Source organism: Urocampus carinirostris, chromosome 1 (genome assembly GCF_059441175.1).
Source record: "Urocampus carinirostris isolate Australia breed hairy pipefish chromosome 1, RoL_Ucar_1.0, whole genome shotgun sequence".
Taxonomy (NCBI): domain Eukaryota; kingdom Metazoa; phylum Chordata; class Actinopteri; order Syngnathiformes; family Syngnathidae; genus Urocampus; species Urocampus carinirostris.
In genome coordinates this window covers 52,072,326-52,095,327 of record NC_142349.1, presented here as the reverse complement: position 1 = coordinate 52,095,327, position 23,002 = coordinate 52,072,326, and the positions used below count along the sequence as shown (strand labels likewise).

Here is a 23,002-nt window from a genome sequence, read left to right as displayed (position 1 = left end):
CATCGGAGAAACAGCAGCACACTACCTAGCCAAGCACAAACGAAAAGCCACAACTGCCTACCTCCAAGCAGAAATGGGGTGTATGCTATCGCTGTTAACAACAACCGCTCTTTGTTTGCCAAAAATGTTGTGTCAATGGGATCTACCATTTTGAAAGAGATGTGTTCCTTTAATGACATTACAACTCTACAGCAAAAAAGTCGCATGGGTCAACTTTGAGACTTAATTTCTCAAGTCCCTCGGCACGTAGAATATTTTGCAACATATTTTCTTAATTGTGGTGAGGAACATTACACAGTCATTACCAGCTCGGTAGCCTAGATGGTAGGGCGCCCGCTCAGAGACTGGGAGGTCGCTGGTTCAAGCCTCGGCCGAGTCATACCTAAGACTTACAACATTGGTACTCATTGCCTCCCTGCTTGGCACTCGGCATTAAGGGTTGGAATTGGGGGGTTTGGTCACCTAATGACTAAAATGGCTGCGCCCTGTATCGGCTCGCTACGGGTCAGGTGTATCGACATTTCATTCTGTGTGCTTTGTTACAAAGAATGACAATAAAAGTAAATTCTATTCTATTCTATTCTGTGTCTAATTGGATGAAGTCTGATTATCTAACAGATTAGTCTAATATCTGATTTACATTTTTTTAGTAGCAGGACGTTCTTCCCATTACAATTTATCACTGGAAAACTTCATTTTCTACATGGCCCATAAAAATTGTCCACAATTGATGCGCAACCTTTGCACCAATACACATTTCATAGTGCCCTGTTTAGATTTAGCATGCACCTGTCTACTTGGACGCGACCCGTAGGGGGCGATGACGCTTCATAAGGCAATGCTGTACAAACTAATGCCAGCTGCAGTTAATCACGAGGGAAGATGAAACGCAACATCAAAGCAAAATCACTGGGGAGAAGTGTCGGCGTCATTTTTAAGCTGAATTGTTAAGAAGCATGGCAACAATTTCAAGCATTAACAAGCAATAGACCCAAAATTCAAGCACTTTTCAATCCATGAAAACACCTTAGAATCAAACACTTTCCAGGACAGACACTGTATCAATGGCCAAACTCACCAATCTCTGTAATAGTTCGAGCTCCAGTGTAGACACTGAGCTACTAAACTGTGAGGCAAAAGAACAAGTCTGCTGGCAGCGCTTCAACAGCTCAAACAAAGCTGCATCCATGTTGTGCGCTTCAGGGGATCTTGTGCGAAGGCTTTCAAAGTTCAGAATGGTGGAACACAAAAAAGTCACCTTAAAAGGAAAAAGTTGTTTATTAAATACTGAAAAGTGGAAAATACTTGTAGAAAAAGTTGTTTATTAAATACTGAAAAGTAGAACATGCTTGGCACCTGGCTTGCACGCTGGTTTTCCCTGGCCACCGTGGCACGTCTCTCTCTGATGGTCATCTCGAAGTCCTGAAGGACCGGAGTCAGTGTCGGGTTTGCACCTCCAGCCCATTTAAGACGCTGCTCAATGCTAGCCTCCAGGGATGAAAGTTTCTCCTAATAAAACCCCAACCAACAGAAAATTATTTTGTATTCAACACAAGAGAGCTGACCAAAATTAATCACATACAGTAAACGCCGGAAACAACATTCATTTGTTCCGAGGTCCAAAGTGAAATTACCGTTTAGCAATTACAGAATGTATTCCACACTCTCAGTATCCCAGATAAATACCTTATATGACAAAATACTGTTAAGTATTGTAAACTTCAGACTATAAGCCACAACTTTTGTCACAAGCTTTCAACCCTTTTGCATAACTTCAGACCTTGGGACCCATAGCAAATAAATACAATACAATACAGTACTGCATCATCAACTTGCAAATTCTTTTTAAAGCACACAGTATTCTGGATTGAAAAAGGAGTGAGGAATGCATTGTTGGAGGGGGTTCTTCATGATGCCATGAAAAGAAGTACTGGCGGAGAAGAATTTTATACAACGTGGTCCAATAACAGACCGGTATCTTCGAGATGTACAAGGCATGTGACTCACTCAGTCATACGCACAGAGTGTGAGGTTTTTGAACACACAAAATAACTTTGTTGTTAAGTGGGGAAAATGCCGTAAAGAGGGCCAAAAACATCTTATACCACATTGTAAGGCAGGGAACCCATATTCAGGGGGTCTATTGTACATGTAAAAGTGACCTAAAGTGAAAAGAGTAATAGTAAAGTTGGTAATATGAATATTTTCATAGGTTTGGGGAAAAAAAATCAGGATAACAATAAAAAAACACCTGAATTGCGACAATTGCTCCCTCCTCCTGACTCAGCTTATACAGCTTCTTTTTCATGTTGCTTAGAATGACAGAACGAGGGGGAATGTTGACACTTAACGTCTGATTGTTAGGACCCAGGATGTCTTCATGCTGCCACTGAAAAAACAAACAAACAAAAAACAATAAAATAAGTGTTAAACATTTTAGTATTCTGAAATGCTTCAAATTTTTTGACTGGTACTTTTGCATTCTCCAATTGGTATTTGAAGGCAAATTGTGTCTTGAGTAAATGCAATTGATTTAAGTAAGCAGGTGATAGATTACCAAACGCTGAATAGGAAGGTATCTGAATTTCTTGTGCTACCTGAAACATGGCCACATGCAGCTGATTCATCTGCAGGCCAGCCTTTGCAGCATCCAAGTTGCCATCCAACCTCCGCAAAAGGTCCAGCTTCTTCCAGGCAGTGTCGTATGAGGCGGCCAGCACTGTGGCTCTGTTAAGTAGCAGTTGAGAAACTCCACCTGATCCCAGGCTCTGCTCTGCTATATTCTTACACAATTCGTCCAAAGACACCTATAAAAAACAACTTTCTTAAACATGTATTGACCTCAAATGCACATTGTATTGTTATAATAGAATGATTTGAAAATGGGACTTCATTTAATGTCAACTTAGCAAACATAAAACCAACCGTTAACAGGGAAATAATTCACGGTCCACCTATAATGACACAACTTGTTGAAAGTAATAAATTCAAGTAGGTTGTACCTTGATCTCTGCACCAAAGTCTTTAGCCTCAACCTGTGCAACGACATCCAGCCCAAGAGCATAAAGGGTGCTGCAGAGGGCGAGTCCAAGTGCTTGGCTAGGCAGACCCATGAGCATCTGGGAGACAAATTCAGCTGTGAAGGCTTTAATAGGTCGGGTCATTTGCTCCTCGTTTATGATGCCAATGGAGCCTGCAGCATTGGGCTGCCTGTACAACGGTTTTCCCAAACTGACAGGTCCATTGGAGGTCAATAGTTCACTAGTAGAAGGCCCTTGACCTGCAGGTTTAAAAAAAAAAAAAGGAACACCACAGGCTGGATATTTTGTACTTTAAGGTTGATCTTTTTAAAAAGTAGAAAATATTACCAGACAGGGTCTGAGCAAAGCAGGAGCACATTCTGAAAAAGTCTCTGACAGTTTGCAGTCTCTTAAGGAAGAAAACCTCTTCCATCAGCTCTCGCTGAGTTAGTGTGTCAAAGTGGTGGAGCTGTGCTGCTCGTGCTTCTCTGAGAACATCCACTTTCCACCATGCCAATGGAACCTCTAGTGAACTCAGCTGTGAATAAACAATTATATACATATATACACATGTATATGTACACACACAGAGAGCAAGAGTAAACAAATTCACTTTTCTGATTTTTTAATTACAGTGTTATTTTAACCTTGTCAGTAAGTTGTCCAAAAGTTGTCTCTAATTGAGTAAACATTCCATCGAAAGCCACCAGGAGCATCTGACCAGCAGACATCTTTGGTGAGTCCCGACCAGTCCCATCCATGCAACGCGGCTGGATGAGCTCAGAGTACTGGCAACGTAACATCCTGAGGGTGTGAAAATAGCACGTTAAACACAACTTAAAGTAAATTTGCAAGACAATTCTCAATCATGTGTATACCAAAACGACTGCTCAACAACTATTAACCTTGTTATGTCCAGGCATTGGTTGTGTCCATCACGGTCTAGCCCATCAGTGGCCAACAAATTATCAACCAAACCCTGCAAACCGAGGCCATCGGAGCTTTGCTCCACCAGCTGCTCTAATTCAGCCAACATGGACTCCAAAGTGGGCTCTCCTTTAATCATACAGCGGAGAGCCTCAGGAAAGATAATTTGACGAAAATTGGTGTTCAGTTCCTGCAACAAAAAGAGAGATAGTAACTTGATTGGGGACTAAATAATTCAGATTAGACACAGTTTAATACAAAATCAGTGATTTGGTTTCAAAATAATACAATTTGATAAACTACAAAATGAGAACACAAAACAGCTAGGTTTGTGGGAAATAACCAACAATGACATCATTACCTGCAAGCAAGTATACACAGAGTTAGCCAGATAAACAGCCTGGATGGTGGCAGAAGGGGGTGGGAGGTCCAGATCATTAGGCAGAATTTGGCAGCGCTGCAAAAGTGTGGCCAATGCGCTAACATTTCCGATCATGCTACAGAGCTCCTCCAAGAACCAAGCTCCATCCCTGGACATCAGGTCCACCAACGACTCGCCTGCACTGGCTGCTGCACTCTCCATCACCAGATTGCGCCTAAACAAATGAAATGAAAGTGTCCTTTAATTTATTCACCGGGCCAATTATATGATATGGTCCGAATTCTGGTGGATTTTCCAAATGATCTATCATGCATGCATTGCGTATTTGAACCTGCAGAGTGAGCAGAGAGCAGAAGTAATGATGCCAGCTAGGCTGAGTGAGCCCGGTTCGCCGTTTTCCTGCAGGAAGACCCCGATGCAGTGCTCAATTTCCTTCAACTGCTCCTCACATGCTGCTGCAGTTGTGCCTTCGGCTTTCAGTCGCTCAGCTTGACGAATCACGCGCTCGTTGGTGTCAGATACTTGCCGTTGGAGAGCCAGCTCCACATTGGAAACAAACTGGCAGGAAGCTGCATTTGACTGAGGGCTAAACAGCACCTCATATCTGCGCAGAGAAAGACATCGGGAGGTTTAGTTTATTGAGTTTATGTACATTTTTGTGTGAATGTGTACTAAACTTACTGTCTGTAGATATTCTGGCAGTGCTCAACTGTCATGACCCTCAGCATTTCCTCCAACCAAGCTTTCCACTGGTGGGTCCGATGGCGCGACAGGTTGGCTCTTGGGTAGAGGAGTGCAACTGTTGCATAGCTGTGTAGCTGCTCCAAGCAGTTACGGAGGGCACCACGGCGTTGCTGGAGCAAAGAGCTCACCTCTGCCTCCAGGCTCTCACACTGACTGATCAGATGGGCTTGACCTGCATTCTGCAGGAAGGCTGTGGCTGGAACGTAGCTGGGAGGACCTAAGAAAGAGTGTGATTAAAAAAAAAAAAAAAGTTTTTTTTGCTGCAACAACAATCCTATTATGAGTTTAGATAAACAAAATAGTTTTAGTCTGATCCCTTGGCTATTACCCTCGTTAAAAAAAGGTGTGTAAAAGAATAATAAATTCCCATTGGGTATAAATGGCTGCTAGCTACAAAAGTCACATTAGAAAGGGTCCAGAAAATTCATTACCCTGCCACAAGATTATATTAATGGTATAATATAATCTATGCAAGATAAAAATAAATATTCCAACCTAGATCTATCGGGGAACTGATATCTTGCAGCAGAGCAGCCAACTGAGTTGTCTCCAGGTTGGAAAAAGCCGCCTGGTACTGGGAAATCCATTGATCGAGGTCAGCCATCTTGTTTTGAATGGCTTCTTGCACAGTCCTCTGACGGGATTTGAGCTGTGTGTGTTCTGTGTACCTAGAGTGAAAAAAAAAAGACAAAAGTAGATTGGTTGTGGCGTTTATATTCAAACGTAAAATACACGTTAAAAGAGCGTCATTCTTACCTCTGCTCCAGGGTAATAATTCGATGATCTGGATGGTTTTGTGCTCCCTCCAGAAAAGTAATTTCCTCCTGCAATTTTGCCTGTAGTTTCTCTCCCTGGCAGAGCAGATCCTGAAGGACCAAGTAATCTTCGACAGCTTCTTCCACTTGTGGCAAGACGGCCAGCATTTCGTCACGATTTTTAAACCAGTTAACCTTCAGTCAAGTATTACAACTTTTAATTTAACTATAACTGATGCATGCCAATGTCCATCTTCATCTTCCTTCAATAATTACTTACCTTAATCTCAGCTACTCTGGAGGAGTACAGTGAACGTGTGATTTCTCTCTCCATCTCTCTCTTACTTTGTTTGCAGTCAGCCTGTTGGCCGCCTCCTCCATACACAGCACCAGCAAAGCCCACCTCTCCCCCTGCAGTCCAATCCACAAGGGGGTCATAGACAAAGGCTTCCAGTAGGGTCAAGAGGGTCTCTCTGCCTCGCCGCATCATCTGAATAACCTATGAAAGCAATATTTATTAAAAAGAAGCATGGGTGAAAAGACGCCTATAAATACCTGTAAGTCAAAGTGGGGGTAAAATTGATCAATAAATACAGCTAGACCTACTTGTAAGCAACAGAAAGGCAACAATCAGCTTTTACACTGTACTCTTTACTCCATTACACTGCAACAGTGGGGCTTTGTAAAAAAAAAAAAGACTACATCCTACAATACAAGGATATGTGCCATCATGCTGCAGGGCATGGAATTGTCTAATCTGCGATATATGCGTGCAAATAATGAAAATAATGAAAAACATATTTGTACATATTTACCTGTTCACAAGAAAGCCTGAAGGTTCCCTCCACCCCAGTAACACCTAGTGCACTCTCAATGTTGTGTGTCATTCTGAAAGGCACCTTTTCTGGGACTCTGAGACTCTTTCCTAAATCACGGGGAAAAAATGATATAGAGGATATTTGTCTACAATTGCACTTTGACAAAAATCTTTCAGAACTGAAACAATTGTAATTAATAGTCCTTGCCTTTTTCAAAACACACATTGTAATCAATGTGTACAACTTCTCCAGTGGTCATGTCAATGAGTACATTGTCGAGGTGTCTGTCACCAAGGCCAATTATGTATCCCACCATTGACATGACAGCAGTAGATCTGGCATAGGACTACAAAAAAGAGGTAAATCAATAGCCTAGAAGTCGTAAAATAACTATTAAGTGTAAAGATGTTTTTTTAAATGGCCAAGTTGCTCACCTGAGTAACCCTCCACCATTCGCTAGGGGTGGTGCATGAACACCACAACTCCTTGGCCAGTAAATTAGAAGGCGTAGCCTCCATCAAATCTTTCAGCACCTCCTTCATTACACTTAAAGGCCAATCACGCCTTGTTACATCCAGACTGAGGCCGACTGCTTTAAGGGCAGGACCAATGTGACTGTAATAGAGCTCACTTGGGCGGGGGACAAGAGGCACTGGCTGTTGTTGGAATGAGTCTTGGGCCTGGGCCATAGAAAAAAAACAAAAAAACAAACAAACAAAAAAAAAACTGCATTTTTTTTTGCAACCAGACATCACAAATATTACTGCAGCATAGGCCAGTCATGATGATTGTAATTCAATACTTAAGTGACATGGTGGAAAAAAAACATTACGACAGACAATCCAACCATTTTGCAATCTTTAAGATCACTATCTCATTATTATTTATTCAATCAGAGGCACAGCAGCGCCTGTACTTCCTGCGGAGGATGAGGAGAGCCCACCTGCCCCCACCCTCCCTCATCACATTCTACAGGGGCACCATAGCGAGTATCCTGACCAGCTGTATCTCTGTGTGGTGTGGAGGCTGCAGCGCTTCCGACTGGGGTAGTGTGAGGAGGGTGACGAGGACAGCAGAGAAAATCATCTTCTCTCCCCTCCATTCAGGACATTGGCCAGAAGCGCTGCCTATCCCAAGCTAAGAACATTATCAGGGACCCCTCTCACCCCCATCATGGACTGTTCACTCTGCTAGCCTCTGGGAAGAGGTACTGCAGTGTGCGGTGCAGGACCACCAGGTTCCACAATAGTCTTGTCCCCCTGGCCATTAGACTGTTAAATGGTCAATCAAACACATAGTAAATCTAAACTGCTGCTAATCTGTACATCTGTTGGTTTTGTTTGACTTTTTGCACTACTGGCAGTTCTTTATAGCTAGCCACTCCTTGCACATCTGTTTCTCTGCACTATTGTACTTACAGTGTTATTGTTACTGTTTACCTGACTTGTTTACCTGACTGCCCATTTTGCACATCTGGTTAGATGCTCCCCTTGCACTATTTGCACTACTGTAAAATACTATACATAGCCATAATTATTTAGTATATTATTAGTACTCTATACTCCAACTCAATACAACATTTCATTTATATCTGTACATTCAAGGAAACTGTGCGGGTCAGATGTATCGACATTTCGTTCTGTATACACGTGTACTAGAATGACAATAAAGTAGATCTGAATCTGAATCTAATATCTCCTCCACATTTATTCCATACCATTCAATAAGTAATGTGTTACCTTTTGAGCCTGCAAGACAGCATCCCTCTGCTGCCAGCGCTTGTATAGGCCAAAGAGTGGTGTTGCTCCGTCAACCCACTGGATCAGACCTGATCGTGTTCCAAGGGGTGTGACAGAATAATGGCGTGCATGGAAGCGGGGCTGCTCATGCTGATTGATTTTGGTGAACATCGTGTTTACGATCGACAAGAACTGCATGATGCGCTCATCCAAATGTAAATCTTCGAGACCTTAAGCATAGAAAAAATACTTGGGTACAAATGGGTCATTTGACTAAATAGTCATTGCAGTGTATATTAAAATGATTCAAACTGCAGTCTTTCCATTTTAAAAGGATAATGCAAGAGGACTTTAATGTGTAGTAATTTTCATCCTCCCCCTTCAAGAAATGCCCTTAAAAGCTGTCTGAAAAACGTTAACTCATCAGCTGTCATTTCACTGAATAGGATACAAATTAACAAGGGATGCTCAGATCCCAACTTTATGGTATCCGAATAGCTCTTTGATTTTAAGAAGTATCTACCGATATGGAGTCCCAATCCAATACCTCGAATGAGCAATAGGGAGACTTACTGGGAATTAATTTTTACTTTGTCGGCTCTCCTCATTTCACGAAAGGTAAGTGCAAAGCAAAGAGGTGGGCATTGTTGTGTCTAGATTTCACATAACCCTTTAAAAAATAGTGATGCCGTGGTATGTAATTGGCACATTTGAATGGGAAAACTGTGGCAGTATGGACGTAAATTTGAATTTGTGACATCTTACCTCGTGTTTACTATTCTGTGTACAGTAATGCTAATTGTAATTCACCCTGTTCAATCCTGGAAGGGGGATTACCACATGTGAGGTCCTTTCTCAAGGTTTCTCTTTTCTCCTCACACTGAGGTTTTTGAGTTTTTCCTTGCCCGCATGCTGGTTTGCTGGTTTAAGATCAGGTAATTGTGTAATTTTGTAACTGTAATCCTGTGCAGTCCTTTGAGACATTTTTGTGATTAAGGGCTATATAAATAAATTTGACTTGACTTGACTTGACGTGACACCGGTCCTGAAACATTTATGATGCAGTTGATTTCTGCTTCTGAGCCGAATGTACAAAAATAAAATAATAATAATAATATTAAAGCTTGAAACAATTTTGTACCTTTGAAAAGGTATGGGTAGTTGTGACCATTAGAGCCCTGGAAAAATAGCTTTTTTGGCTTGGTCTTGGTAGGTAGAATGGTTATGGATTTGCCAATGCTCTGAATGGTGACAGTATCTGATGCAGACACTTCGCCTGGCAGGGCCATCTCTGTTGCAGTCATAGATGCCAGGTGTGGACTGATCTCATCCAAATGGAGAAGATAGCTGGCTCGCTTCTGAGCACGCTGCTGTAGGCTTAACATAATCTAACCAAGAAGGATAAGATAGACAGTTGAATGTTAAAAACGCACACATTAATTAAAGAGGTTTACTTTCTTATGTACCCAACGATATCACACCTGCTTGAACGGGAGCCAGCTGCTGGCGGGGTTAGCAGGGTTGTGGGGGGTTCTCAGCCGCTCCATGGCAGAGTTTATAGCATCACCATACGTTTGTTGGAACCAGGTCTCATGAGGTGTCTCTGCTGGGGCTGATGTGATGCTGCAAACATGTTCCAGAGCAAAAACAACGGGACGCATCAAAGCAGAGTGCTTCTCCCGCATTATTGCTATCTTCTCATCCCTGAAACACAAAGAACAAAAACCAATCATCCCCAGTAGAAAAAAAAATAAATGGTGATAATGGTGGTGAGTAGTAAACTCATGAGCCAGGATGGACATGCACACCTTCGTAGTGTGTTATTATTTTGAACCCTCTTCACTTCGTCCTCCAGTTGTTGGATCCTACGCAAGACATGCATGTGCTGCTGCTGCAACACACCCAGCCACAATTCATCCCAGAGTAAAGTCACCCTGCGCAGCTCACTAACCAACTGCTGGACCTGGTGAGAACAAATTGGTTAAAATATCAATGACATTATCAATACTATAGAAAAATTTAGAAAAAAATCCTCAAGCTGTAATGTTCACTACCTGGAGCACCATGGTTGGGTTTGCCAAGGACAGCTTTTCCACAATCTTGCTGTAACAATCCTGCATCATGGCTTGGTCTTGACTGGAGCAAAACGTTGATAGTTCTTCTGGAGTTTCTGTTTTTTCACCACCCTCTGGCTGGTCCTCCTCCTCACCACCACCACCAAGACCATCTCCTTGGATGCTACCCAAAAATGTTGGGAGTGCTGATGACAGTTTGCTTCCTGATGTAAGAAGATTTACTGATTTTATGAACCAGTCAAATTTGCATGTATGATATGATTATGCAAAATGAGACATTGAGCCCTGCCTGAATTCTGAGCTTCCCCTCCAAGGGAGAGTGAGCCAACAATGGCAGGGTAAAGGATGAGATGTGGAGAGTCCTGGGCCACACGGCAGAGCAAGCTACAAATGCTTTGTCGTATGTATGCTTCTGGATGATTCAGACGTGAAAAGAGCTGAGGTGTGATACCTGAAAACAAGACAAAATCAGATTATAAATAACTAAGATTTTAGGAAATTCTACTAACTAAACTATTTCAAATAAATACATTTAGGTGAAAATGCAAAGAGTACTTTGAAACATTATTATTACTGAGTTTGGCATACCTCTCCAGGGTGCTGTCGGAGTGGAGGCCAAACCTAACTCCAGCTCCTCTCTCAATTCCCCAGCATGCTTGACCAAAAGACGGAGGAGACGAAGGGTTGCCATAACAATCATGTCATCATTACTCTGTTGGCTGCTATGGCAGGATAGCAGGAGTTTGGGGTCATCTTCATCATAAGGGACCTGAAACAACAGAAACTGGATAAAGAACGTAACAAAATGTTGTCCAGAGCTAAAAGTCTTCTTTCTACCTGAAAAAAAAGTGTTGTGCATATTTACATTAGGATTTGGTAAAATAGGGAACTTTCTAGTTGTTGGTTGTTGAAAAAAATTCAAACAAGGGGTCTTCCACATTTCCAAAAAGTATCAGATCATCTTTGGGACACTTTCAGGTTCAAATAATTTGTCCTAAATCTTACCTGGCCAGCATTAAGCTTCAAGAACGTGAAATAGGCCTGACATGAGATCCGATAGAGGCCAAATATTCGGTCCACCACACGTCTCCAAACACGAATTAGACCATCTGCAACAGGTTGGCCTGCCTCTGATAGCCAAGGGCACGATGCAGTTAGCTGTCGCCATATCACATCAACCATGTCATCCTCGTCATCGTCCTGCTGGAGTGCTATTTCCTCATCCTAAAGCAAAACACATGTATGGAATTCCAACAAACTTCATTTTCACAGTACTTCAAACTAAAATGAGCTTGTTCAAACATATTCAAGTTTCAATTGGTTGGATTCATACATTAAAATCTTCCCTACAACATAGGTACCTTGTGTTGTGCTGCCTTTCTATTGTATGCATTTCCCTTTGGTGGGCACAACAAATTAAACTTTGTTTTCATCAACTTGTTTTATTCACCAAATGTTAGTATAAAACAGAAAATAATTTGTCCATGAGCTATTTTTTTTGTATTTTTTTCTTGGTTAAATGAATTGCATGGTCAGGTCCAACTCTATCATGCCCTTCAAAAAGTGCTATCAAACCATGCCAATGGTGACGATTGAAAACAGTTTTTATATTCCAGCATGACTGCTGAGAATTATGCACGATAAAACATGTTAAATATTGCACTTTGTCTTAAATTGAACAATATTCAAGTGACCACCATTACCTGTATGCCAGTTGGCCGACACATGGCTTGACCAAGAATGCTAAAAATTGTTTCTTTGTCCTCTTGACTTGTAGTCGCAGGTAAGAGCTCTTCAATATCCCTCTTTTCTCCAATAAGAAGAGGCAATCCCTCAACTTGGCTGTAGGGAAATATATTTATTCATAGGTTTATACAGGTCTTCAAGTAGTCATTATAATACTGCCGAAAGTAATGACATAAAACAAGACTTCAAAATGTATATTGAAAAGTTAATCCACCTCAGAATCTATTTCAATTGAAAAATTTCAAGCATGAACTCCTCACCTGGCATTGTCAACAACCTTCCTTCCCCAGCGGTATGCCCAGCTTGCCAAAGCAGCCCAGGATTTTGCCACTTCGGGGGCTAAACTGGTTGAGAGCTGGTACAACTGGCCAAGCACATAGTCTGGCTCCCCAACACCAACACTCACTACTCGTGAGACAAAGAAAATTTAGGGATTATTCAACAAGCTGATATTTTGGTGGCATTTTAAGACAATTTGAAGTTTGCAATTATTCACTATTAAAAAAGCGCTTATCCATTTCTGTGTCAATAATTGTTTTTGTTGAGTGCTTATCAAATAAAAAAAAGGTGACAAAAAAATCCTACAGTTTGCTGTTAATGCAATCTTCAAAACATAAAGCGCTATTCACACTTTAACTTTTCTGTAAAATTCACCTAAAACTCTTTTCCAATATGTACCCCAAGTAAATTGAATGCCGTTCTTGAACCGTTTCTTTTGTAAGGTAACACTCTGAAGTTTTGTCACAGACTGAAATAATTACTGTAAATGCTACTCACATTGAGAAATCTGAGTTGGAACACACAGAAATAGGTTTTTACTCTCGCCTGAATTATTTGTTTTAGCAATTGAACAAAAAGTGTAGCTTGGGCGTCTTAAGTGAGACAACTTGCCAAGAGTGATCTCAAGCAAAAGATCAGAGGCGGAAGTATTGAAAATAATCTGATGAGCCTGTTTGGTTTTAAAAGAGAGTAATGGAGCAAACCTGACAGATAAAATGAAGATCATCAAACAATGGAGGAATGTTTATTGGCGGATCTGTCGCGTTTATGTTTTGGGATAAATATTTTACATCGTTGGATTCACTGGACTTTCCTGAATGTAACCACACCATATTTGTGGGGAATCGTGTAATGAGTAGAAGTTCCGGGCACTTTTGGGTGAGTACTGCTCGCCTTATAGTTTTCGGGTTCTTTGTTTCAGACCGATCATGAAGTTCCAGGATGAGTATATTTTGTTTTGAATCTCAAGAGTTGAGGCTTCCCACTGATATGTAGTATGACATATTTCAGTGACTGGTGACATACTGAAGACACAACTTAGTTTACCAATGTTCTGACGGCGGGCCCTCGGAACACTAAGGGGTTAGGTTTTGCAGCTTTTAAAAATGAAAAACAAAAAAACTGTATTGTGAACTGTAAGTAATGAACTCTATGAATAACCTGGATGTTTACAAGTGACCGCAAAATTACCTGAGGTCTCAGTGTTGATGTGGTGAATGTTCTGATCCACGAGAGGAACCTCTAGCAGGGCAGAAATGTTCTGACACAACGGTGACATGTTGCACACAACATTGGAGGAATTTAGAGCCCCTGACATCTTGACAACCTAAAGAATAGTATAAACATTTGTTTATGCCACTAAGTAAAGCCTGGACACTAACAACTTCCACACGATCATACCACAAAAAAAAGTTTATTTAAAAAAGAAAAGTGTACCTGTTTTAGTTGAGGTACCATGTCCTTCCAGTCAGCCAACAGCCATTTGCAGAGTGTAAGCAGTGAGCGACAGGCAGCACCTTCATTCTTTCCCACATAGCAATATGACAGAGCAGCTCTGCTTAGCATTTCCATGGCTGTGATGGACTGGCCTATGAAATTGATTAGGAACATGATGCACACATGAATAATCAAATCTTAAAAAAATATGCTGTATATATTTTATATCTGTCATGAATTTTGTTACAGATAAGTTATAGCCTAAATATTATATTATGCAAGCCTTGACATCATCACATTCCAGCATAAAGGATTGCATAAAAATATACTTTCAAGTCTAAGTTACCTGTAATAAGACTGCATTTTGTCCTACCTGAAGTCCTCACCACTTTGGCTTTTTCTATCTGAAGCTCTGGCTCCCACTTTTCTTTAAGCGTTCCCTCTAGAGTAAGGCGACGGAAGGCGGTTATCAATTCGTCACCCTGCTCTTTATCTTGGGTTCCTTCACAACACTGACTAAGCAAACGTGATGCCAAGGCAATGTTGCCTTTCTTTCTAGCAAACTTAACAGTTGTCAAACAAAGCTCCATGAGATGGGCGTCTGTGGTGGGAGAGGAACCTGAGAGAAGATAAAGGAAAAAAAAAGATGTTTCTGAGCAAATATTCAGTATTGGACTGATATAGAGAGTCAATGTCTGATTTGCTGTTATTTAATTACCATACTCCCAAGACCACACTTACTGTTAGGGAGTAAGTTATGTCAAGCACTGAACTACAATTAAGAGAAATATGGGGAACCAAGAATCATAGTAGAAATGTTTTTTACATTACAAAGATTCTACGAACATTAAATGCTCATAAATAAAATTATGGCAGTATGTATGTTTGTGCCTAATAACTGAAATATACACAAACTTAACAACAACATGCGCTTATTTTTTAATGTCATAAACACTTTTCAGAATATTTGCATTTGTAAGTGAAATTGATGAACTTCGTCATTTCATGAAAAATAAATTCAAATGCATTCATTGTATATGAATTCTTAATAGTCAAATATTCAAATGGTCCCAAGAACAAACATATATATATATATATATAAAATCAAAAAATTATACCTCTCATTTACAAATTTCATTGGCAGCATATCCCCACAAATACAAAGGAACTGATAAACTTTCCCTTGATCAACCAGTACTTCCTAATGAAGACCCCCTGTTGTAGATGGATCTTGGTATTAAAAACTTATAGAATCCTTATTTTTTGACAAGATTAAAGCCAAAAGCAAAATACTGCCACGTAAATGGTCATAACCTGGAATCTGGTTTCATCCAGAGGAAATGATTGTTGTATGAGAATTATTTTGCAGTGAATTGTATGTTTCTGGATTAAACAATTATACAAAAAGGATGAAAGACATTCTCTTTAAGAAATGTACAAATATAGACTGGGTAAAAAGAAAAAAGACAAGTGTAAAACCTCTGAGTTTGTTGAGTAGTTGTCTCTGGAACATGGTGTATCTGAGAGCATGAAGGAAAGGCTGGACATCTTGTTGTTTACATGAACTCAGGGCCTCACTGTTTAAAGGAACCAATGAGTCCTACGAAGAATTCAACAGCAGACAAAAGAATCAAGCACAAACAATTTTGCCTGGAATCCTCATGTTAATGTCATCCTCTATTTAAGAGGAGCAGTAACGTTTGAAAAAGACACATAATTATAGAATCTTGAATAATTGGTCCTCTTGAATCAGCCTCAATTTTTAAAACAAGATCACACTTCTCTGGTGACTGTAGTTACTCAGTGCATTGGGAAGACTTTCTAGACTACTGAAGTTGTGTTTTTAATATTGAACACCTGAAAAGGAGATTACATGCAAATTGTTCATTGTTTTGACTATTATGAACTGTTTACATCATTGTCACTATAGGCCAATCATGATGCAGTTCTTTGATATCCACACCCTTAATGGTGGATCTTATTTTGTGACGTTTTGTGAGATTTAATGGGAAAAAAAATGACTTATGGGACAGCTTTTTGAGAAGGACTGCAGCATCAGAGAACAAGTTGTAACAAGTTGGAATTTCTTATTTGAGGTTTGGGGGCTCTCTCCTGTTTACCTTGCAAGTTCAAATGCCATTGATTTCTTCTCTCCTTATTTTGAGTGTCTAATAAAACCATAAACTCATCAACTACTCTTCCATCGTCGTAACTCATGAGGACATATAGAAGTGAAAAAAACATAGCCATTTCATGAAACAATCAATTGCAGTTGGTTGTGCTAAAATGTTTCAATGGGTAGGTGAATTAGTTAACTTGTTGTCAGGCCAAAATGCTATGGATAAAGAGACATACATAAAAGAGGGGGTTGTACATGCCTCTTGTCCTGAAAGTGTGTTCTCCAGAGTGGCAGTGCAGTGGAGTTGTAAAGTGGGAAGGGTGGGCAAAGTATCGGAGAGGGTCAGAGTTGACAGTCGAAGAGGACCCAGGCAGATCCGTCCAGTTTGTTTCAAGCAGCGCACCAAAGTACTGCATAAGAAAAGTGAAAAATTACATGGACTAAACTAAAAAGTGAGTAGAACAAATAATGTAAGACTTCACTTAATCTCGAAATGTATATTTCAAAACCTGTAGAAACTCACTCTTGACTGCCAGGGGTCCTTTGCTCTGGAGGCTGGTCACATTTAGCAAGGGCGCTAACAGATGTGCGGAGGAGCTGTATCTCAATGGCCCGCTGAATTTCTGTTGGATCAGGACTCATTAAGGGTAGAAGCCTCTTCAAATCTACACCAGACAAAGGTACATTCAGACACATTAGATCACTGATAATGAATTACCAAACAGTGAATAAAAAGCTTTATGATACGTATCTTGTCTCAACATATTTCAAATGAAAATGTTAAGGAAAAAAACAAACTTGCCCATCTTGTCCTTGCTACTGGAGAAGGAGCTCAAGTCTTCTCCAGGCAGAAGTTCCAGTTGAGCACCACACTCAGTCAAATCTCCTTCCTCAAAGCGGCTTAGGGCCTGAATGTAGTTGAAGTCGGCCCTAAGGTTGATGTTGAATAGATTGGTGGAGTTCTGTTTCAGGGAATGAACTGTGGCCTGCCATTCCATGACTGAGGGCCAATCACAAAGCGCCATATAACATTGACATGCTTTGTTGGCCACCAGGTTCACAACCTCAGGAGAGCAGTCATTTGACTTCAGCAGAACAGTTTTTCGGTTATCCCCTTTTTCAAAGAGAAACAGGGGAAAACATTACTTGGTCAATAACTACTGATCGGTCTTTACAGTAACAACAACATAAAGGAAGAACGGAGTGTGGTTCTTTCGACGAAGAGATACAAAACTTCAACTAATGCAAAGGCAACAAATTACATGTTATGTGATATGCAAGTGTGTTATATATTGTTATTGAAATGCATCAAATGTGACATGCTGTTACTAAAAGTACATATCAATAAAATTCCCATTTGATAGTCACCATTGCTCGTATGTTTGGGGCTGCTGGTACTACTTGAGAGTTTGAGCAGATAACAATCAGAGCTTTTGATGCTGCAGTCCATCCCTGAAACTGCGGACAGCTGATCTTGGTAATCAAGCACTGCTTTCTCAAACCTAAAACAGGAACACATAAGTATCTCACTACAATGCACAAATAAAGAAAAGATGGATAGTTTTCTTACATGGCATCTCCAAACCCAGAGGTTAAACATATGCCATGCAATGTTTAATACAGAAATGTATTTCTGCATTGAAGGTTGGTTGTGTTACTTACCTTCCCTCTGCTTGTAAAGCAACTGACGACAACCAGCTGACACTCTTGCCAGTGTTAGAGAGGCTCCAAGCAGCAAGTCCTTGAATAGCATCAGGACATCGGAGCTCACAAAGCGCTTCAGCCAACAATGTTAGAGGAACCTCTAATTCTGGGCCCTGAAATTGGCAAAATACAAGACATAAGTATAATATACTTCATAGTTGCTTACCTAAAATGTCTTCAAAATGGGGTGAAGAAGTTTTATTTAAATTTTCCCCAGTAGAGTTTCTAAATAATTTGATGCACTTCTTTTTACAAAGGTGCTACAGTGCATGTAGTGTTATAATTATTGTAATGTGGACCCAGATAAAATCACTAAATTGGAATCTGTGATAATGGCACAGTGATTTAGCAGGCAATCCACTGTACTGTGTATCAGATGCCCCGTAAATTTTTCCTGTGAGGGGCGAATACATTTTTCCTTCTCTGCTTGAAGTTTATAGACTTCTGGATTCTTCACAAAAGTCCAAAAATAAATAATGACACTAAAAATGACAAAAAAATCAAATAACATCTTGTGTGTTCCTTACAGAAAAATAATTTAAAGGAACATAAACTTTATTCCAGCAGTCTTGATGGGTCCGTGATCAGCTAAGCTGTCACAATTGTGAAAAGGCAGATTGTATCTCATTAACACACTTTTTAGTCGCAATACAGACACAAATGTTAATTTTGTTGTCTCACGTGTTACAATGACAAATGCCATTTTGTTATTCTATTTTACTATAAGCATTGTAAGTGACTAATTTATTGTCACTGTGAAATGCACAACAAAATCATCATTTATCTCTCGTACAGGGACTAACGATAGTTAGATAAACCCCAAAGTCTTTTCATGTTATCTATATAGTATAAGTGTTAAGTGGGGCGGCAGTAGCTCAGGTGGTAGAGCGCTCGTCTTGGGATCAAGGGATCCCAGTTCGAATCCCGGCTTGTCCGTGTTACATGTCAAAGTGTCCTTGGGTAAGACACTGAACCCCTAATATTCCCGGTTAGCGCCTTACATGGCTGCAAGGCCGCTATTGGGAAATGTGGAGCACATTGTAAAGTGCTTTGGGAAGTAATTGACTTGAAAAGCGCTATATAAAATGCAGATCATTTCATTTTTAAGTTTGGTGATCGCATCTCTGCAACCCAGGTTCGAAACCAGTAACAACCAATAACGTGCAAGATCTTTTTAAGGTAAAAGAAAAATGTGCATAAAAATCCTTTCTGGCATCTTCCTGGATATTACCTTCTTGAATCACTAAGGCTTCAGGAAAAAGTGGATACAATGAGTTTGTGGGTGATTTAAGATCTAAGACTCGTAAATGTCGAATCAATCTAATGTCATCATACCCCCCCCATCCTTATGTTATAAAGATAGTATTTACTTGTATATCATTTACACAGCATGAATACATTTCCTTTTATACCCAAAGTTTTTATAACAGGACATTTGCTATCAACAGCATCATGATTCATAAAGATCAAGAAATTTACACGACAGGAAAAGAAATGTTCAAATTATTGTTGGATTACAGCTAAATAATTACCAAATACCAATAATAAGTAAAGAATGAGCACAATGTGTAACTGAATGAAACTGAAATAGATCACCATCACTTTTCTTGATTATGTAATCACCTGACAAACCTGGTTAGTGCTGTTCTTTATTTCTGCAAGAAGGTCAAAGCCGTGACGTACAGTCACTGCTGGTTGGCCAGATAATAGACCAACCCTCATTAGAGAAAGACGGATCCTTGTCAACCAGTCTTGGCATGTCTGACGGTTCGTGTAGAAGAATGTCCTGATGGCCTATGTAAAATGGAGAAAATTTCATGATTCACAAGCAAAGGTAATTGTCACCACTTCAACTGGATAATGATCATTTTAAATGAGCAGTGTACTTCTAGGCTTACCTTTGGTGGCGCAGTGAGAGCATTAGCACAGCCCTCATATGCATTGTACATAAGCTTCTCCAGGTTCTCAAGATACTGAAGCAGGAGAGTGATCCGGAGCTGATTAGAATGGTGACCATCACAATCACTTCCAGCACCAGCCCATGTTCCAAGATCCTGCTCCGGGTTTAAGCTGTGAGAAGCAAGGCTGCGGATAATTCCTGGAACATATTGATAAGGGTAAATGAAGCAAAATGTAGTTAAATGTTGCTGTTCCTTTTCAGAATAAACGGATATTCTATGAAAATGAGTACAGCGGTATGGGCACTTTAAGGTTTATAAGGTGCACCCCCCAAAAAGGTAGTCTTTTGTGATTGTTTTCCGATATAAGGAGCACTGGACAATAAGGTGCAGGAAAATAAAACTTTCAAAATGGGCTAGGGTTGCACTAAAATATAAAAAAGTACCATATTTGTGCATTCATTGATCAGTCCAAATATATCACTGATCACGATTGCATGAAGTTGGATGAAACAGAACTCGAACCCAAATCCCACCAGGGAGCGCACTAGATCCTACCCACCAGGCCAATCGCACAAAGGATACAGACAACACATGAAAAGGTATTCGCTTAATCTCATTACTACACTATTTTTAGTAATTTACCAAAACGGGAATATTGTCAGACATTAAACAAATCCTTGGTACAGGAAAGGTTGTAGACTGCCGAAAATACAGTATTGTATTGCCAACTTGCAATGTTTTAACAAACCACACGAGATTCGCACTAGATCCTACCCACCAGGCCAATCGCAAAAGGGATACAGACAACACATGAAAAGGCATTCGCTTAATCTCATTACTACACTATATTTAGTCATTTACCAAAACGAGAATATTGTCAGACATTAAACAAATCCTTGGTACAGGTAAGGTTGTGGACTGCCGAAATACAGTACTGTATTGCCAACTTGCAATGTTTTCACAAACCACACGAGATTCTGAACTGTATGAAGAGAAAGGCATCTTTGGAAGTAATTCCATTGTTCTGAACTGAATGAAAAGAAAGGCATTGTGTGTAAATTTATGGCCGCACATATTCAAAATGTTTGTCACTCACAATGCTTAGATTGAGCAGTGAAAAAGAAAAAAAATTTTATAGAGATATTTTATCACTTTGTTTTTTCATTTCTCCGATATATCTGGTACCATGACTAAAAGTTTGATAAGACCTAATGCATTTTCATGTATTGTCTGTATTCCTAGTGGTCTGGTGCCACGTTTCTCAACTGGTGGGTGGGCCTTTGCCTTGTAAAAATAACGCTAAGAAAAGAAAAATAACTGAGAGTCATTTAACTCCTTAAGAGTGGATAGCGACAATTCCCTGCCAATGCAATATGGCGCCACCCCACATTTCACAAAAAAAAGCAAAATACCGCTAAAGTTTGTTTACACATGTATTATACTGTATTGAAGACAAAACTACTGAAGAGAAGACTTTATTTAAAAAAATGCAGCTAATTGAGCAACTTAAAAAGGGATTATTATCACTTGATGTTGTTTTCTTTTTGCTGTTCATTTTAGAAGAAATTCACCGATCTCTGGTTTGAACTTCATGATTCTATCATTCAATAAGGTTGAAAAGTGGAAAGTTTTTTTCTTGATTTGTGTCGTGGTTCGTAATTAGGCGTAAAGGTGGGTCCTGAAGTCGGACCAATTCATAGGTTTTGGCGCTCTCACCATCAGGATCCGGGTTTGATTCCCATTGCATCCAAAGTAATGCAATTGTGAACAACCATGCACGTCTCTAGCACCATGGTGGTTAGGATGTGGTGCTCTTACCATATCTATCCAATTCGATCCCTGTTGCAATCATTTTACGCAATTGTTATCAACAATAAAATGTATCAACTACTCAGTTATTGCACAAATGTTGTAACCCATTGCAAATTGTGCCCGCATATAAGGCGCAAATTGTTGTCCAGTTTGGGGTGTTTGGGTGCAACTTATAGTCTGGAAAATACTGTACTTAGATTTTTTCCAATTTACAATCCTAATTGGGCGGCCAGGAATAAAGGAATGTGGGCAAATGTTGTGGCCAATAATCATGCATGTAAATACAATAACTCGAGGGGCTATGATGTCTCACAACTGATCCCCCCAAATCAGCCTGATGTGTATACCAACTTCTTGCAAACAAGTACTTAGAACTTTAGTATCACCTTCAATGGTCTGGAAGGTGTCTTGAGCTCGCCCAAGTGGAGTTCGGAGTTTGGACAAAACTGTGAACTGTGCTGCTTCCCACACAGCCCACTGCCACAGCACCACTTCAGTTTTCAACAGAGCCCTGGGCACAACCCCCGGACGAATGGAATCAGCACTCCCTCGACCGTCTCGTTTCTCAAGGCGCTGACAGCTGTAGTAAAGTCGTTCCAGCCATGGATCCTTGCTGTGGGACAAGAATGAAAAAGTTGGAATGTATCAAAACACTAAGATTGCAGTTCAATCAACAATAACACATTGACTAAGAGGCTTTGGGGATTGTTTATCATCATTTAATGTGATTTTATTAACAATCGACTAAATCATTAATAAATAATTTTTTTGCTATGTGAAACTAGGAAACAAGACATATAGAATAACTTTTCAAAATTGTGAATTGATAAAAAATATATTTTATCGATTAGACATATTTAATGCCTTTTCTTTTGAAACACATACCCTCCGCGATGAAGAACTCCATACAAGATAAAGCTTATCAGGTCACTGAAGTCCTGGGGGTGGAAGGTGCTGCTAGGTGCTCGATTCATGTGGTGGCGAATGGCCAATGAGATTTGAGTCATCTCTGGGTGACTGTAGTTACTAGTAAACAAAATAAAAACATGAGACGAAAGACTTGACAGAGGAATTTCAAGATAATTGCTTTCGTGTATGAAAAGGCAGGACTACAAATGAACAATAATGATTTAAAGCAAAAGAAATTAGGGTTACTCTGAAATGGGTCCGAAACAGAACACCGAATTTGTGTTACGCTTGGCCAAAATACCGAAAGCACAAAACCAAAACAAAAAATATTTAAAACGAACGTTCTTGTTAGGGATCGTTTGAAATGAAAAATAACAGGCATATTAATGGCTGCTGATTTTAAATACATTTATTTAGGGATGCACATCTCCGTTTTTTTTCTACAGATACCAATACATCATATTTTGCAGTTATCGATCCAATAATTATGAGCCTGATAATTAATGTCAAGTCATGTTTTTTATAGCCTTTATTCACAAAGAGTCTCAAAGGGCTGCACAGACCACAGATGATTGCAAATGTGCATCCCTTTTCTCCTTATCCCTGATTAATCAGGGGTCACTCCCATACAGATT

The 23,002-nt window shown here is 40.0% G+C and overlaps 1 protein-coding gene across 1 annotated transcript in view; it reads right to left on the bottom strand.

Annotated features, from left to right (window-relative positions):
- The window catches only part of smg1 (SMG1 nonsense mediated mRNA decay associated PI3K related kinase), a 48,642-nt gene that overhangs the window by 7,396 nt on the left and 18,244 nt on the right, over positions 1–23,002 (bottom strand). Inside the window, exons 19-58 of the mRNA XM_088344828.1 lie at positions 22,344–22,484; positions 21,845–22,071; positions 19,644–19,843; positions 19,378–19,539; positions 17,704–17,858; positions 17,410–17,543; positions 16,844–17,155; positions 16,565–16,706; positions 16,301–16,451; positions 15,402–15,522; positions 14,296–14,541; positions 13,923–14,074; positions 13,677–13,812; positions 12,467–12,611; positions 12,164–12,302; positions 11,466–11,684; positions 11,049–11,229; positions 10,750–10,911; positions 10,440–10,663; positions 10,194–10,348; positions 9,867–10,089; positions 9,527–9,773; positions 8,386–8,615; positions 7,081–7,326; positions 6,854–6,992; positions 6,644–6,753; positions 6,109–6,327; positions 5,830–6,023; positions 5,569–5,741; positions 5,011–5,290; positions 4,661–4,933; positions 4,309–4,543; positions 3,926–4,137; positions 3,668–3,824; positions 3,369–3,558; positions 3,003–3,280; positions 2,598–2,807; positions 2,252–2,389; positions 1,357–1,509; positions 1,079–1,258 (exon numbers count right to left, since the gene is read on the bottom strand). Of these exons, the coding sequence (XP_088200954.1) occupies positions 1,079–1,258; positions 1,357–1,509; positions 2,252–2,389; positions 2,598–2,807; positions 3,003–3,280; positions 3,369–3,558; positions 3,668–3,824; positions 3,926–4,137; positions 4,309–4,543; positions 4,661–4,933; positions 5,011–5,290; positions 5,569–5,741; positions 5,830–6,023; positions 6,109–6,327; positions 6,644–6,753; positions 6,854–6,992; positions 7,081–7,326; positions 8,386–8,615; positions 9,527–9,773; positions 9,867–10,089; positions 10,194–10,348; positions 10,440–10,663; positions 10,750–10,911; positions 11,049–11,229; positions 11,466–11,684; positions 12,164–12,302; positions 12,467–12,611; positions 13,677–13,812; positions 13,923–14,074; positions 14,296–14,541; positions 15,402–15,522; positions 16,301–16,451; positions 16,565–16,706; positions 16,844–17,155; positions 17,410–17,543; positions 17,704–17,858; positions 19,378–19,539; positions 19,644–19,843; positions 21,845–22,071; positions 22,344–22,484 (7,591 nt within the window). The remainder of the gene's footprint in view (positions 1–1,078; positions 1,259–1,356; positions 1,510–2,251; positions 2,390–2,597; positions 2,808–3,002; positions 3,281–3,368; positions 3,559–3,667; positions 3,825–3,925; positions 4,138–4,308; positions 4,544–4,660; positions 4,934–5,010; positions 5,291–5,568; positions 5,742–5,829; positions 6,024–6,108; positions 6,328–6,643; positions 6,754–6,853; positions 6,993–7,080; positions 7,327–8,385; positions 8,616–9,526; positions 9,774–9,866; positions 10,090–10,193; positions 10,349–10,439; positions 10,664–10,749; positions 10,912–11,048; positions 11,230–11,465; positions 11,685–12,163; positions 12,303–12,466; positions 12,612–13,676; positions 13,813–13,922; positions 14,075–14,295; positions 14,542–15,401; positions 15,523–16,300; positions 16,452–16,564; positions 16,707–16,843; positions 17,156–17,409; positions 17,544–17,703; positions 17,859–19,377; positions 19,540–19,643; positions 19,844–21,844; positions 22,072–22,343; positions 22,485–23,002) is intronic.